The sequence below is a fragment of the Pagrus pagrus genome (assembly GCF_965226575.1).
Source record: "Pagrus pagrus genome assembly, chromosome: 6".
Taxonomy (NCBI): domain Eukaryota; kingdom Metazoa; phylum Chordata; class Actinopteri; order Spariformes; family Sparidae; genus Pagrus; species Pagrus pagrus.
In genome coordinates, this window is record NC_140190.1 from 6,712,655 (window position 1) to 6,730,557 (window position 17,903).

The following is a 17,903-nucleotide window of genomic DNA, read 5'->3' on the forward strand; positions in this document are numbered from 1 at the left end:
CATGATTATCGTAGCCAACACAATTCACGATAACGACATTATCACGATATCTACGGACACTGCGGGCAGAGTGTCTCGCTCTAATCCGTGTCAAGTGCATTCTTACAGAAAGCACTGCCGGGAAGAAAAGGAAATGATGGAAGAGACACTGGATTATTTACATGATCTTATAATATGTGATTTTTTTAACATGATATCAATATTTCATTTTTAAATATCACGCTTTATCATCAATGTTGGTATATCCCGACATCCGACAATAAAAACAAAAGAAATTTGACCAGCTGCCACATGTTAAGTGATGACACAGTGTGTAATAATGTAACTGTACTAGTCAGCTTGTATAATCAAACAATATTTATTACAGACCTATTACAGAAAATGTATTTATTATTTTTTATGTGTTTGTTTATTTATTTTTGCTGGTTTTCAAGAGTAAATCATGAATCACCCGGCAACAAAATGCCAACTAGACCTACTTTATTTACTAGTCATCTCACAACACAGGATTGTAGAGCGAAATCTGAGTTGAAGTTCCTTTATGCCACAGAAAAGTAAATAAATATTTTATATAGAGGCATGCAGATGATGAATTAAGGAGTCTCACAGCCTGAAGAAAACAAACTGCTCTGTAGTTTGGTGGTACGGCAGCAGATACTTCTGTAGCAGCGTGAACAGACTGTGGCTCGGTGTTGTCTTTTAGCATCCTCTGGGCTCTGAGCAGACATCTCAGCAACACAAAGCCACAGGATAATATAGTGTGAAGATTTTTCTGGACTTCTTGGTTGGCATGAAGTGCCTTTTTATCAGAAAGTCACGTCAACATGTCTCCTATAGTTACCTCGCTGAATCTCCATGTGCTCTGTGCTGCTGTGTCTCCATTCAAACTTCCCTCGGGAGTCACTGGGCTTCATCGATCAACCAATCAGTCATATTGCATCAGACTTCAGCAGGCTTATGCACAAAAAAAATGTTTGTAAATTCATTTGTGAGGCAAACAGTCTCCCAAAAAGAGCAGCACAAAAGCAATTAGCCTCTGTCATTACCGTGCAAGTGCCTGCTTGAGCTTTAAGACCAATTTACAAAGGCAGTCGCCCTCATGCCCTAAAGCACTCTTTGTAATTGGAGCACTTGACATTAATATAAACTGCTCCTTCACAAGCATCTCTTGACGGCGCTCAGTCTTTTTTGGCACCGTCCTTATGTTGTGAGACATCTCCAGATTTCTAACCGACCGCGTGTTAGGACTCTTGCGTGGCAGATTGAGTCGAGCTCTGTGAAACTTTTTCCGTCCATGTCAGTCGGTTTGACTCTGCGTTGGACCCGGGGAAATGTGACAATCAACACAGAGCTGGCGCATTTCCGCAAAGAACAAAACAAAAAAGTAACCTCATTTTATGAGCAAAGGGAAGTCGCACACAAAGCCGGGGCCAGATCCGCCTTCATCCAGCACTATTGATGTCGAGCATTAGGGAGCGGGCAAAAACTTTGAGGAGTAATATCCGTCGATGGCATGAGAGAAAGACAATGAAATGTCATTGGGTATTAATTGTGCATTGGCTTGGCTGCAGTAAACAGAGATGACATTTTGTGATATCCATGCCTCTCCCACATGCATGGTATTGTCCCATTTCCATGCTTTAATGAGGTTTAAAGATCACACCAGAATTACATTACGATGATTTTCATCTGAACCCTTTCTTCCCCCATTTTTCTGCCTTGTGTCTTCAGTCAGATGTGCTGTTGTTTCGCGGGAACACAAACTGTGGAAACATTAATCAGGCTTATTTTTTAATGGCAAATGTGAGAAACCGGCCGGTCGGCTCCATCATGTTTAAAAAGGTCAGAACGCTCCTCGTGCTCCTCTTTTCCAACAGAGACAGGACATGTTGCCTTCTTCAGCTGCTTTATAATTAAGGGTCAACAACATATTGGCTGCGTAATGAGCTCCGCGGGTACGTCTAGTCTTAAAGGACAGCTTGTCTTTAGCTACATCACATACAGATTTCTACGCGTTATCGCACGATGTGTGTGTAAAGTAGGTTTGTTGCTGTATCATCTTTGTGGAAGCAAAGCAATGGGAAATGTCAAGAACGTCACATTGTCTCCTCTCAGTCCACAGAGTAAACACAGCTGGTCACTCATCACTCTGTCTGTTATGAGTTTTGTGAATTACAGGCCACTGAAGGCTGATAAAAGTCGTAGAAGTCCAGCTTTTTGTTCTTCAGTGGAGATTATTGCTTTGCACGGATGCTGTATCTGACTTTAAAGCGAGGAATCTCTGTTTCTGTATGTTGTTCGCATATTTAAAGCACCATTTATCTGATCTGCTTCACACTCGGCAGGTTTGTTGCTGTGGACAAAGAAGTGCAGGGTTGAATTTGGTGCAATTTGGACGCACATGTTTAATTTAATACATTTGGTGACACGTGCGATCCTTCTTATGGGATCTAATGGGGAAGCAGACGTAAACAACATGGAGATTAGCGTGGTGCTTTAAACTTTCTGTAGGAATGGGTTGCAGTGAGAAAAAACAAAAGCAGAAGGTGAAACAAGTCTGGATGAGTCGGGAGACGACTTAATGCAAGTTTTCTGTCAACAGTGTGCTAGCTAACGTTAGCCTTAAGGTGCTAGGATTTATTACCATCTCCTGGCAGTGCCGTCAGCTGCTCCAGGATCCCTCTCTCGTTGATTGTTGTGGTCCTGCTCGGAGGGTACCAATGCAATCATCAAGATTTTAATCAAACATGTTTGATATCATCGGGGTGGCTCTGATGAGTCCGTGGGCAATTCAAGAGTCTCAAAACTGGATCTGTAAACCCTCAAATTACCTGATAATCTGTGCTAAACAGCATGTTTTTAACAGGCACTGCACTAGTTTCATTTAATGCATCGTTACAGTGGGAACAAGAAAAAATGTATACTAGAACAATAGATACATTTTGACTACCTAGAGTGTATTAATAATCCTTCTAGATGCTTGAACTACAGACCAAATGGAGTCATTTTAGGATATTAAAGCAATATTATGTAGAAATTCGCATTTTGTGCGATTTTTAGAATTATTTCTGTTGACTTTGTTGGAAAAAGTCTAAACCTGCACCGTTTACATCCGATGTTTACAAGCCTGCAGTTGTCTTGTCTGGATTGTTCTGGTGCATGGCTACTTTTCTGAATGCATTACTGCTACATGTCGATAAATAGGCGGGAATGTACAATATGCAAATAAAACATGGGCTCACTGATCGAGACATCGCTTCACAGCACTACCAGTGGTCAAAAACTCTGCAGGGCACCTTTAACTTTATATTGATTAACTAATTAATCGATGGCCTGCTTTGACAGTGTTGATAAATACAAATATTCACATGATTTGGTTTCATAATGAATATTGTACTAATAAAAGACGAGGATGTATCACAAACTCTTCTCTTGGTTTTTCTTTCCAGGCTGACAATAAACGCAGAATGCCAGCTGCAGCTGCACAACTTTCCAATGGACGAACACTCCTGTCCGCTCATCTTCTCCAGCTGTGAGTACATCTCGCTCATGTGGCAACAAAACATAAAAAAAAACTGTTTTTCTGAGGTGATTGTGTCACTTTTTAGCAAGTACTCACTGAATATGAGCTGATGTCAGTGTCAGTCAGAGTACAGCTGCTTCTGAGCCACTCTTAATTCATTTTGAAGTACTTCATCAAATATTTAACTTGATCAAATGTGATTAGAAGTGTTAGTTTAACACATGAGATATCTTATAAATCTGTAAAAGTAGTGATTTATGACAAAGATGGCCAAAGGACTTTTGTCAGCACATACAAACATGAATCTTTTTGAATTATTCATGAGTGAAGTGCAGCAGCAGAGGGAAAAGTAATTCATGTTTTGTTATGTTTGCTTCAGTATTGCGGTAAAAACTTATTTATTTTATGCTAATATTCACATTTATTTTTTATTTTGTTTTGTTTATTTGTGTTGTGCATTTTATCCATGAGAGGAATATCCAAGCACAGACAGTACGTGAGAATGAAGGATTCAAGATATACTATGTGTGTGTTTGAGGGGGAGCGACAATCTGTGTCACGTCTCCTCTCAGTTAATTTTGGCCCCCTGAACATCAGATCTCGTCATAACAAATCATTCTCATGTCACGATTTTAATTCTTTTTAATAAGCTAGATATTAGAGACATCAGGGAGATTTTTGGGGGGTCATGAAAGATTTTAGATGCACCTCCTTTACAAACATTAATTTGACATCTTTTGAACATCTCGGTTTTATTCTACACTTTAGAGTCCCCGTTTTAATAATCTGCAAAGCCAAACAGTGTTTTTATCCCAGAATTGGAAGAGTTTTTATCTCATTTCACGTCCAAGTTCAACAAGATTCTTATTTTAAGCCATTTGATAGACTCACCTCCCAACCGAGAAGCTACACTGTATCTCCTTGTACATCTCCAACTACCTCCTGGAGGTACCACCGCTGTACCAAGCACCAGCTTCTCTGGTTCGCCGTTTGCATCATCCCTCATGGTTGATCCTTTATCTCCCTCGCTGTCCCTGCCTTCCACCATTCGTTCCCTCCATGACTACATCACCTCAGATGATCAAATCAACCAGACCGAGAACATCCAGCTGTACACCGACGCACCCTCGGTAGGTTTTGGAGGCTTCTGCGACAGTAGATGGTTCGCCTCCAGTTGACCCATGTAACTCTTCTCTTTCCCTCCTTCCTCTACCCTCTACCAACCGTATCCAGTCGTCATTGCTTCACTTCTTCAGGGGCACAAGTGGTCCAAAAAACTCATCCTCATCCACTCAGACAACCTCAATGCCCTCAACATCATCACCCAACACCAGTCCCTCTGATTTTTCAGCCACCATATACATCTAAACACTCAGCTCCTCCACCTCAGCAAGCAATCTTGAACACTCTGTGTCTCCGATATCCGATGAGCCCAAAGCCCAGTAAACCTTTTTGGGGATAATGAAGATGTGGCAATCGAGATCAATTCAAATAAAACTACCTTGATGCTGAACGATGGCGTGGTCTCTGTTAGGGAAACTGCTCTTAGTCTGTTTATCTGTTTGTAATTCCTCCCTTGTGATGTCTTTGCCCTTTTCCTTTACTGCTTTTCTTTATCTTTAATCTATTTATTGTCCTTTTACTGCTCATAATCTTTAATCTGTTCTTAATTCCTCTGAAGTGACGTCTTCTTCTAATCCTCCTTTATTGTTTTTATTCTCCAACTCATTTCTATTCTGCATTCATTTCTTTTTAATTATTTATTCATTCATTCATGTTTCTTCTCTCTCTTTTCCTTTTCCTAGCTAACATGCTAATATTTACATGTAAAAATTAATAAAAAATAATAAAAATTAATAAAAAATATTTAGAGATGTAAAACGTAAAAACAAGAGGCGTATCTCATGCAGCCAGTGTAGTTACATGATCCCACACTGATTTTGAGTCGATTGATCACATGACCTGGGAGCTATTGAGCTAGCATGCTAATATTTACATATAAAAAATAATAAAAATTAATAAAAAATATGTATTTATTTATTTCATTTTTTGCCTGTTTTATCACTTTTATTCTTTTTTACTTGTAATGACTCATATTGACTTTTTGTGATTTTACATTCACACACTGTTCTGTTGTTTTAATTCACCTCAGACTAGACTTCTGCGTGTTTGGCTGGACTATTGAATTTAATATCGTCTTCCTGAGTTTCCTGCTTTCGCTTGATTGTCAAAGCACTTTGTAAACTCTGTTTTCAAAGGTGCTATATGAATGAAGTTGATTACTATTATTATTATTATTATTATTATTATTATTATTATTATATACATTGTCTTGCTAAGCTGCATTGTTGGCTTGAATTTGTAGAAGAGTATGAAGAGTTAACAGTTTGCACATCATGTGTCCGGGAGCCCGTTCTCTCATAATCCGTCCATGTCTGAAGGCGATTAAGAGGGTTTTTTATTTAAAAAAGCAGCTTTTTAGTGATGTTTCATATTAAAATATGAGTATTTTGTTTTGCACTGAAAAGCAAATGTAACTATTAACGATGCACAAGGCTTTAGGTGTGAGAATGTATTAAACTCAACCATTCTGAGTTCTGCGGGGTAAAACCGGCTCAGCAGAAACTGTAAATTCACATTACAGACTTCACTCCGACTGTTGGTGATCGGATGTGAGATTTAAAGGGTCGTCAGTCCATCCAGCAGGACGTTCAGTAAACCTGATGATGCCCTGAGGAACGGAGCATTGTGTCGAAAATGAGGTTGATGCGTTATCTGCTGTGGGCCTACAGTGGTCACACAGAGATCCATTATCAACGTCACAGAGTCCTTTAATGTGATAAGACCCCGCGACTCGTGCAGCATAATGGATCTTATAACACGCTCGCTGCACCGCCATGTCTGTGGACCCGTCCTGCTGAGATCCATCAAACCAATCTCCTCACCTAAGGAAATCATCAGACATTACACTTGTTTCCATGACAACCTGTCTGTTTTTCTTTTTGTTTTTTTTTGATTAAGTCAGATCTGCTTATCTTTAAAGCCATCGTGTCTCTGGAGACTGGAATAATTAACTACAGTACAATGCAAACATGAAGGGAGCCGAGTATAGACTGCAGATAATTATCATCGACTAAAGCTTCTGTCTCATCGCTGACTGTTTAATCACAGTTTTAAATGTACGTAACATTTAGGAGATTGAGATGTTTTTGTTTATTAAAGGGTAAGTTCACCCAACGATGAAAATTGAATCATTACCTGCTCATCCCCACGTCAGTGGAAACTCAGATGTTGCACACGTCGTCTGAGCTTTTTAGCTTTTTCAAGCTCATTGTAACAGTTTGATGATTTTGATTCACTCTCATTCACCTTGTTGATGAAAGATCTCAGTCGTCCAGGTCACGGTAAGTCTAAGTGCTGTATCGTAAGCAACTGGACTTGTTTCAGTTTCTTGAAGACGTTTCACCTCTCATCCAAGAAGCTTCTTCAGTTCTACCTGGAGGGGAGTTACAGGCTTCTAAACTCTGTGGGAGTGTCCTTACAGAGTCGTTAAGGACGCGTGTGAGCTCTGAGTTTCAGAGTTCGGTGGTCAAACCGACCTTCATGTGGGTTTCTGAGGCTAGGTGAGCCCAGGTGTGAATGGTTGTTAAGCTGTCTGGGGAGAGAACTCAGTGCAGCATTGTAGGTGGGTGGTTCACCTTGTTTCCAGCCGCAGCAGGCAAGTTGTTTTTAACACTGAGGCGACAAAAAACATACCGTGTGCTTTTTGTACAGCACCAAATGGTGGACAGATATAGCAGTGGCTAGCTGGTGAACATGGTGAAGCATGTGACACTCGACACAGAGCCAGAACCAGAACCAGAGAGAATATTACATTTAAATTCTCATGAGGTCCGAGAAACACATTTAAATTGATGCTAATGTGACTGTTTGTGTGCTGGATGCACTGTTGCTGTGCTAAAGTTGCAAAAACAGAAATCGATTGATACAAGTTACAACATTTTTATTAACATGAATGTAGTTTTAGCCTCGTATTTATTTTTTTTTCCACAGACACACCAGCTTTGCAGTAAATACATACAAAATAGTAAATTTAATCACTGATCATTAATGAACACAATTATTAATCTGAAATAAGTAAACTTCGACTCAGTTTACCGTCGTACCTTCATGTTTAGTCATGAATGTAGTGCTTTCTTGTAGCTCAGTGCTTTCATGTCAGACACACAGATGGAGTGGAACAATGCAATTCTCAGCAGCATACGGCCGCTGACTCACTGTATCACATGTTTTGGGGATGGTGAGAAAAAAAATTAATTTCCACTTTATTACTGAGAGCTTTCCAATTTCCTGCAGTTGTAAATTAATAGTTCTGTTGTATGGTTATGATAATGACTCAGGTTCGGCTGCTGTAGCTACAGTACAACACACTTTAACACTAAAACAAAATGAATCATATAATTGTTGTACATGTAGACTAATGCACTTCTTTAATTACACACCTACATTATTTTATATACACAAGAAGATTACTGTTATTACTGTGCAAGTCACAGATTGAAAATGTGACTTCAATAAACACATGTGTTGTTATATATACATTAATGTGTAAGAAATGTCGTCAAGCTGGAGCTCATTTTTAACTATTTTATGTAGGGCTCATTTTCATTACTATTAAGGAATTGTTTGGTCTGAAAAGAGTCAGAAAATTGTGAAAAGAGCCCAAACACACGTTCATATTGATTGTTTTTTTTTCCAACTAATACTCCAAACCCCAAAATGATTCATTTTACACAAGCAAAGGCAGCCAGTCACCATGTTTAAGAAACTGTAACCATGGAAGTACGGAGGACTGAACCTGCCAAAATCAAAAGTAAACTAAAGAAAAATATTGGGTAAAAAAATACATTATTTTTAAATTATTTCAGCTATTTATTTACTTTTTTATTTCATTATTTAAATTGTTTGTTTTAAAATGTATGTATTTATTTACATCATCATTTCTTTATTATTTACCATTTGCATTTTCCACCCACTTATTTCCACAAATGTATTAATTCCTTTATTTCTTTTTACTTTTCTGAATACATCATTATGTAAATTTTTTTTTTTTTATGTATGTCTGATTTTGGCAGGATCAGTCTTCTGTATTAAAGTAATACAAACTGACATATTGATGAATTGACTTATCATTTTATGACTCACATATTTGTTTTATCTAACATTTTAATTTGTAAAATAAAGTGGCATTAAATGAAAACACTCAAGTATATTAGAAAAACATCAAATTTGGGAATTTCAGTCCAACAAAAACGTAATTTACCTCCTGAAACAAACATACTTTATGTTTACAGGAAGATGACGTTCAACATTATCTCCTTTAAAGTCACTAAGGACGGTCAATACTGATAAAATCCTCATGTATATAAATTTTTATATATAACTGTACATATTTTTAAAATACCAGACATTTATGCCACTTTATACTTTAACGTTAGCGTTTAAATTGATAGTTAGCATTAGCAACGTTAACGTTTGCTAGCTAGCATTAGCAAAATTTGTATATAATATATACTTAAACTGCTTTTTGTTATAATCCATAAAGTGAAGGCTGTACGTGCTCCAGGTGCTTCAAACTGAATCCATCTGAAGCACTTCTACTCTGAAGTCTTCCTCTTAAGCTAATGTGTGTTTAGTCTGAGGAGCATCAGTCATTTATGAATTGTTCTTTGAGCCCATCACTAATGTTTTATGCAAATGTCACACTGAATATTTCTAACCAAGTGCCGCCATTCATAAAAGTTTATAACAGTAAGCTGTTATTTTCTGAACATGAGCGGCAATTGCTGAATCTTTAATGACATCATTAATAGCAAATGAGAGAAAGTGGCAAATGTTAATGGAATTCATTCATCAAGCATGTTTGAAAACAATTAGTGGTTTTGGCAACTGCTTCCCTCGCAGTTAATGTTTTTGTTAATTGAAAGCCTATTAAATCAAATTGCTATCAGGCGCGATGATAATTTTGTTAGCTTCCCTAAAATGATCGTGTGTCTGTTTAAGACTGGAAAAAGATCCGGGCTGGTGCGACACCAAAGCGTAAATGCCATCATTAACCCGTCATTAACCGCACATGATCGATTGTAAAAGCACTCCCAGGCTCCGTGAGCGTCATGTGAAGGTCAGGCCCAACATCAAGATGGATTCAGTGCATTATTGAACCAAAGCTTTCATTTAATCTGCTTTTCCTTCTGCCTCTGTCTTCACTCCAGACTGCCTTTTCATTAGCCCAGCCTCCATCACAAGACAAATGTAGCTCAGGCTGGCCCTAGGTCTGACTGCACAGGATATCCATCATTAGGATGTGCCATGTAGCGCCAAGGGTCACACACACACACACACACACACACATGCTCTGTGTAATTGCAGATGGATACCCACGAGATGAGATGATTTACAAGTGGAGGAAGAACTCTGTGGAGGCGGCTGACCAGAAGTCCTGGCGTCTCTACCAGTTTGATTTTATGGGCCTGAGAAACACTACAGACATCATACAGACGACGGCAGGTAGGATCCGCCTGTTGTACGGTTTCATTCACATCGTCCAGCATGTAGACGGCGTTCACTCCTTCGTTCAGTGATTGTGCAACAAGTTGTGTTTGTCACATCAACTGTTGGTTGTCATCAGTTTTCTAGAGACAGAGACTGTTAGTGGAAGATCACAGTAGAAAACATGTAGCATGTGGCTGGAGATGAGCTGGTATCCATCAGGTTTTCCCTGCTTAAACACTTGTACTTGCCAAAATTTTATTCAGTTTGTAGATGAAGAAAAGAAAACCCCAGTTTAATTCAAAAATAAACTGACAAATCTATTAGTCAGACTACACGCTGTCCTGTAATCGCTTATGAAATATCTCCTCTACACGGAGCTCGCAAAAAATACAAGTAAGAAAAAAAAACTCTTCTCCGTCTGTCATGGTCGTCCCCTGGATCGAATCTCTTCACTACATCGTCATGCTACATTTGTAAAAGTTGCTCACAGGAGTCCTCTTCCACATGAATGAAACGTTGTCGTATTTCAGATCTCAGTGCTGACTGTTGGTAAGTTCAGCTCGATACGGCTCTCCTTGAGCAGCTACTTCTTCAGAAATGCAACAACTGAGGCACACTGCAGGATATCACCAGAGTAACTAACAACTGTATCTCTGTAAAACGATACATAGACGTCATAACGTCAGAAATGTTGTTTCTTCACATTTCTTTCTTCTTGAAAAATTACCACCATTTATATTTCTGATGATCAGTTGCTGTCAGCACTGACCTCACTGACAAACATTGTGTTTCCTGCTGATTACATGCAGCAGTATTTCCTGTGGATCCCTCGTGCATATGTAGACGCAGGGATGGCGGACTCCACCACTAACAATGAAAACTACCTACTGTCCTTTAAGAACTGCGGCCAATACGCCCTTTAAAAAGTGTGTCATTGAAACCTCTTTGGGGCGAGAAGAATGAAATCCAGTTCAGCGGCCACCACAGTTTATATCATGGTGTGTAGTGCAGTTCATTTTTCCTCCCATTAATAATAACTGTTATCAGCTGAAGGTATAAAGGGACCTAAAGAGGAAGCTGTACCTGATCTGCATAGAGCTGACTCAGCGCTTATATTTTTAGAAATGTTATACATCATTTGCTCTCGATACCAGACGACGCAGCGCTGCACTTTAACCCCCCCACCTGGCTCCATGTAAGACTCACCGCCGGTAACAACACAAGTTAAATTAAACTGCACTATAATGTAGCTGTAAAGCAGATATGAGGACATTCTGTTCAAGTGTTAACCTGTTAATCAACAAGTGTTAATTAATGTATTTGTCAACAATTGTGACTTCTCCTCAGAGTATAATATCTGATGTATAAACACATAATGATGGAGTAAAAGTAAAAATAATTTACTGACTGTTTAAACAGATAAACAAAGACAAATAGAGGTTTAGACATGGAGACATGTTGAGTTTGTAGGTTTTATTCTTGACCTCAGCTGCATCTCATGACCTTGATGACGATGGAGTCAAAAACTACAAATAACATTTATTAAATTCATATATAATTACCATTAGTTCACACTTAGTACTCAGCATTAGTCCCGTAAATAAGTCCTTAATTTATAATTATAATTAGTATTCAAAGTTTATTAAAGCAATATGTAACTTTTTACATGTTGCACAAAATGACAATTTCTACATAATGTTGCTTTAATTATCAATAATAAATACAGACGTAGACATATTTTTGTTGTGTTATATTGTCAGTTCTTCACTATCTGTTGCAGATGCTTAACAGTAGAAGTTTTAGTTGTTAACATACATTAATAAACACTATAGCCAGTTATAAACTGTAAGTGTTCATATACTGGGAAACAATTTATAGTTAAATATCTTTAGTTATTTCACGGTTAACAGACAATGAGATGCTTTATAAACCATTTATCAAGCAATTATAAAGGTTTATAAATATCCGTTGTAATTTTACAGTAAACAATTGCTTAATAAATGGTTAATAACGACTTTAATTGTGAAGTGAAATGTTTAAATGAAGTTTAATTAACTATCAAAGGTACCATGTATTAATGATGGTTATTATAAAGTGTTACCGTGTCAGTTTGTTTAGCCCTAATTTGTTATTTAGCTAATTTTTAGCCACGTTAGCACATTTTCTCTCCCCGTGCCTCCAGTGACTGGAGTCATGTGTTGTGTTGTGTTGTGTCTCTCACACACAGGTGACTACGTGGTGATGACGGTGTACTTCGACCTGAGTAGACGGATGGGCTACTTCACCATCCAGACCTACATCCCCTGCATCCTCACCGTGGTCCTCTCCTGGGTGTCCTTCTGGATCAAAAAAGACGCCACGCCGGCCAGAACGGCTTTAGGTACCGCGCTCTCATCGGCAGTGTATCATCCGAGTCTGTACCAGGACGCTTGTGTCTGGAACATCGCTTTAAACGTGGAGCTGTAGAGATAATTGGAAATAGTGATGCAGACGGCGTCTCAAGGTCTTACTTTTGAGGTTTCCATTTGCACACTTTAATCATGTTTTGCTTTACGTGCTGTTATCTATACTGCATGGATATTTGTTTGTCGCCTAACTTGAGTCACTCCATCTTCTCTTTCTTGTTTTGTTATGCTCTTTCCCCTCTTCTGTGCATGCTCTCTATATGTTGTTGTGCAGTGAGGAATATTTCGGTGAAGGTAATTTCATCTTTTTTTTCCCCATTTTTTTTCCCATTATTCACATTTTTGAGCACGATTATATTTGGCCAGACCACCAATCAAGGAAGTTTTAAAATGCTAGTTGAAGTAGAGCAATTTTTAAACTTGTAAACAGGTATTACAAAACTCTAAGGAAGTAAGTGGGCCTGTTTTGGACCATACAAGGGCAAACTACTGGGCAATCTGTGCTATGAATGCGTGATTTTCATTTCTTCGTCCCCCTCAAGTGGTCTGTTTTTGTATCATCCACTCAGAACCGCTGTGTTCTGTACGAAAATGTAGGAAATGAATACAGCTGCTATATATCTTTATAATCTGGATCAATCGCATGGAAATCAGGAGATAAAATGCAGATAATGATGGTAGAAGTACAGGGAGAAACCGAGCCCGAACAAAAAAAACTGGTCGCACGCACCGGGCCCCTTCGACCATTTATGTTTGACACATAATATACAGAATCTGACAATTTCCTCCACATTGAGCTGTCAGTAAAGATAAATGCTTTTTCCTCTCTGCAAACCTGCTGCTCAGACTATAATTTACAGCAAAAAAACCCCAAAAACTCTCAAATCTCTGCCACAGCATCAGCAGACGGCAGGTAAGTGTAATCACTGTGGCGAGCAGAGGCTAACGGAGAAGTGTGAGATGTCCACCTGGAATAGATGGGGCCAGCTTGTTACCATGGGAACCTCAGTGAAACAGTCACAGAGGTGTGTTTTTTTTCTTGTGGGTGTCTTTATAACGCTCAGGCGGAGACGGGAGGGAGGAAAGAGTTAAATGTTACAATGACAGAGGTTTTTCTCTGTCAATCAGAGTTGACATCAGACATGAGATGTTAGTTTGAATAAAAATGTCAGCTTCTAACCCAGAAGTGAGTGTGAAGATATAAAATATAGTTACTTATATCATAAATACAGTTACTGAAAGTAACGAGATGCTAGGTCTTAATCTTAAAGGCTGCACCGATCAGTATTTTTATGTTAACGATGGATCAATTGACTGTGTGTAATGTGAAGGAAGTGATGAACCCACGGAGAATCACCACCTGTCTCTACCGATACAGGACGTTTTAGCCTCTCTGAGCTCATTGTTTTGGTTTTCACCTAGGAGTTAGGGTTGGTGGAGACCAAAAACTGAGCTAAAAGAGAACAGTGAATATTTTACTTGCATTTGTCAGATAGCACGAGACTTGACATGAATTTGAATGGTGCTCGATGCCTACTGGAGACGTAAAATAAGCAACTGTTTGCTGACAAGTTTATCAACTTCCTGAGTCCTAAAACAAAGACTAAGTTAGCATCTGTGCTCTTCTGGTTCCCTCGTCTCAAAGTCAATCAGCTTTTTAAATGGGTTTTTTGGCTAGATTATGATTATGATTAACACAAGCTTAAGATATTTTCATGTTATGATCACCGACATAAACACATCAGTAAATACCCATAATTAAAAAGCCTTTAAGTGTCTTTAAAATGGCAGATGCTATGCGGCTAAATGAGACCACCGAAGTTAGAGACTCATCTACTCATTCGTCTTTACAGTCCGACTTTAGTTGCACATTATTCTAAGTCTAACTTCACAACTTCAACAAATGTATAGTAAAGTATAGTGTGGTAGGAAGCTTAGTGATGGTGAGCGGAGGTTAGCGTTTGACTTCCAGCAATTTATTATTTAAGGCTTCAAAAAACCATAAAAGTGGTGTTCATCTGTGGAGATTATCTCGCTGAACAAAATGTGTAAGTATCACAAACTTAGAGCTTATTTTCTGTAATAGTCCGAAGTCCAATTGAAAGATCCCATCGGCTTTTTGTCGAGGGAACCAGGGCGATGCTAACCTCCGGGTTAGCCTGTGTTGCGTTGATAGCTTTTTGCACCGTCCACAAAGAGTGCAAAGAATTTTAGACTTGATGTGACGTTTGAAGGAGAGAGAGCCGTCTCCGTGGATTCAGGGTTTTCACACTTGTTTTGGATATTTGACACATTTTCCATTCATGGACAAAACTGATGGGATTCTGTTTCAGTCTGTTTTGGACACATTTCAAATATATGACGCAGGTTAGACGGAGTTGTCCAAAAAAACTTGTATCAACATGAAACCTTGGTGCCGAATAATTTCAATCTCACTGCAGTCGACAGGATGTTTCTTGCTCCATTATTACTTCTGAGATGAGTCTGTCCCGTCTTGTGTCCTTCAGGTATAACCACAGTGCTGACCATGACCACCCTCAGCAGTGTGGCCAGGACGTCACTACCCAGAGTGTCCTACGTCACTGCCATGGACCTTTTCGTCACCGTCTGCTTCCTGTTCGTCTTCGCCGCTCTGATGGAGTACGCCACATTAAATTATTACTCATACAGCGCTCGGAGACCCAGCTGCATGCAGCCTAAAAGATCGGTGAGTTGGTTTTTTTTATATATCTTTCTTAATATTTTTGCAGCTTCTTAAAATCCTCTCCAAAAAATGAACTCACGAGAGATACGAATGATAAAAATGTAGATTGGGGTGATGCCCTCATGTCGGTGATTGCTGCCCACTTGTTAAAGAAGTGGTTTTTCCTCTGATGGTGCTTCGGCGTTGTTATCACAAGACGGAAGTGAGAGAATCGTCAGGGTTGAGATGATGTGACGCTGCCCTTTATAAGCTCTCCTGATAAGACTGTTACTATTTTAAGGGACACTGCATCAGTCTGAACAAGCCACCAAGACAGACGGGCCCTGTCTCGCCCGTCAACAACTGAAGGAAGGAGAGCAGACTGTCACCTCAGGTTCTGTGCAGACGGGCAGAGCTTTAATCTGAAAAGTTAAAACGGACAAAATGTTTTAACTTCCTGAGCAATAATGCACTTTTATTGCTTATTAACGTGTTTCATGTTTCTAAAATATAAGATTAGGAACATTATCTTTATTAAGACAGTCGTTTAAGAGAATATCAGGTAGTTTAGCCTCTTTGAAAATATGTATTTGCATCCATTTATGTTATTTGTGTCCAGTATTTAACATTTAATGCCTCAAGTACGTCTCAGCTGATCTTATAGGCCAACTTAAAAACAAATACTTCAGTTGGTAAGGCAACTCACTAGTTAGATTAACACAGTTGCTTTATTAATTTATTTTACATTTATTTACTTTGTTCACTAGTAATCAGGAATACGACTTAGCCTCAGACTCAGTTTGTGGTTCCGTTATTTCCTGTTTTATTTTGAAGTTCTGTCCTCAGGTATCATGTTTTGCTTCTCTGCCTTTTTTGCTCCTCACTTTTGTTTCTTGGTTTTCTCCCGTATTGTTTTCTGCCTTTTGTTGCCATATTTTTTCGATTTTGGATTTATTGCACTTGGACTTTCGTTTTATTGTAATAAAACTCACCTTTTGTCAAGTTGCAGTACCTGCCTGCCTGCATGTGGGTCCTTGACAGCACACATATTGTCTTCTGTATCTCCAAAGGAGCTTTATCAAGTCTGAGATAATAACACTGATGATGTCGTGGCTTGGAGATTAAATATTTAATGATTATAATAGAAATATGCGCCAAGAACTGGAGACGTAAAGTTGGAGGGATGTGGTTATTTATAATGCGGGGCACGTCTAATGTAACGACAGTTGCATTACCCGTAAATTGGGGACTAAAGGTCATCATGGGAATTTGAACAAAAATAAATAAGAGATATTTGTCACCAACCGTCTCGATGCATGTGAGAAAGATGGTCAGCGTCAAAGAGTTTTTCCTCTGAATAAATAAAAACTATTTACCAAAGCGTGAGGTGTAGAGATGGGTTTCATTAGTAGCATGGGGATGTACGGGTTAGTCACGAAGGCAGCAAAAGGTCGAACCAAACCAAAAAACCTTGCAATGGCGAGCCGAGGTGAGAGAGAAATAATTAGAGCAGTCGGGTAATTACAGCTTTAATTGAGGCCTTCACAGGTGCCCCCACTTTATCTCAACGACCCTCCCTGACTGCAGGAAGAGGCCACTGCAGGAGGAAAAGGGAAGTCAATAATAAATGTTACAGGACCGGATCTCTTTGCCTCTGTGAAATGGATTTTTTACCATATTGTAATCTGTCTTCCAACATAATGGGAGCTAGGCTAAATAATGATAGCTATAGGCTAAATAACACACAGGCCCGGCTGGAAACAAAACAGATCGATGCAAAGATGAGATTTTCTCAACAAGCCTGTTCACTGACAATACACGGTTTCTACTAATCTGATGAGTTTTCCTTCCTGTTCCTCTGTATGACCGCCTTCTTCTTCTTCTTCTTCTGCTCAGAACTACTCCGTGCTGGATGTGAGACCTCCACACACCGTCATCGCTTTAAACAACTCCATGTACTGGCAGGACTTTGAGGACGCTTGTGTCTACGAGTGTCTGGACGGGAAAGACTGCCAGAGCTTCTTCTGCTGCTTCGAGGAGTGTAAAGAAGGCGCGTGGAGGAAAGGACGCGTCCACATAGATTTACTTGAACTGGACGCGTACTCGCGCGTCTTCTTCCCCACCTCCTTCCTGCTGTTCAACGTCGTGTACTGGGTCGGCTACCTCTACCTTTAGCACACTGCAGGAGGACGGCGCAGTTCAACACGAGAAGATTCGAGAATAAAAAGAGGTAACGGCGAATAAACTGCGGCGCTGTTACCCGGAGGACAGGTTGTGTCTGCACAGTTTTCTGCCGCTGTGACTTCAGGTATGAGAATACAACACAGTTCTGATTCTGAGAGGGAGGACAGGATGGACTGAGACAAGACAAAGACGGGAAATGTGCTACCAATCAGGAGGAAGACTTGTGTTTGTAGGGACTGTACCGGCACATTATTATCCAGCCATCAGTCAAATCCAGTTGATGAAAAATCCAAGGACATTCAAACCATTCATAGTGCCTTCCTCTGGAGGGGTAGATACTATCTGCTACAATAATCAGGGAATAATGGTTTATAAAAAAAAATAAAAAAACAGAGAAAAGCCTGGCTTTGACTGATTACGGCTGTTCTCATTCAGAAGCTTTGAGGAACATTTATAAACCAGCCGTTTGTTGCAACAACCACATGAAGAATCATTTGGGTTTTATCTCTTCGCGCTGACGTTCAGTCGTTAGGAATGAATCACTCCTCCTGCTCAC

At 39.4% G+C, this 17,903-nt stretch overlaps 1 protein-coding gene and 1 long non-coding RNA gene across 3 annotated transcripts in view; both read left to right on the forward strand.

Annotated features, from left to right (window-relative positions):
• gabrg3 (gamma-aminobutyric acid type A receptor subunit gamma3) overlaps positions 1–17,431 on the forward strand; it is a 46,827-nt gene extending 29,396 nt beyond the window's left edge. For both annotated transcript variants that reach the window (XM_084355472.1, XM_084355473.1), the window contains 5 exons: positions 3,450–3,532; positions 9,953–10,090; positions 12,303–12,455; positions 14,988–15,187; positions 17,060–17,431. In XM_084355472.1, the coding sequence (XP_084211598.1) occupies positions 3,450–3,532; positions 9,953–10,090; positions 12,303–12,455; positions 14,988–15,187; positions 17,060–17,338 (853 nt within the window). In that variant the 3' untranslated portion in view covers positions 17,339–17,431. The remainder of the gene's footprint in view (positions 1–3,449; positions 3,533–9,952; positions 10,091–12,302; positions 12,456–14,987; positions 15,188–17,059) is intronic.
• LOC311258848 lies at positions 5,994–9,946 on the forward strand. The gene is made up of 3 exons (XR_014622785.1): positions 5,994–6,927; positions 9,587–9,704; positions 9,796–9,946. It is a non-coding gene; the product is annotated as an uncharacterized lncRNA (long non-coding RNA).
• Positions 17,432–17,903: the final 472 nt, after the last annotated feature.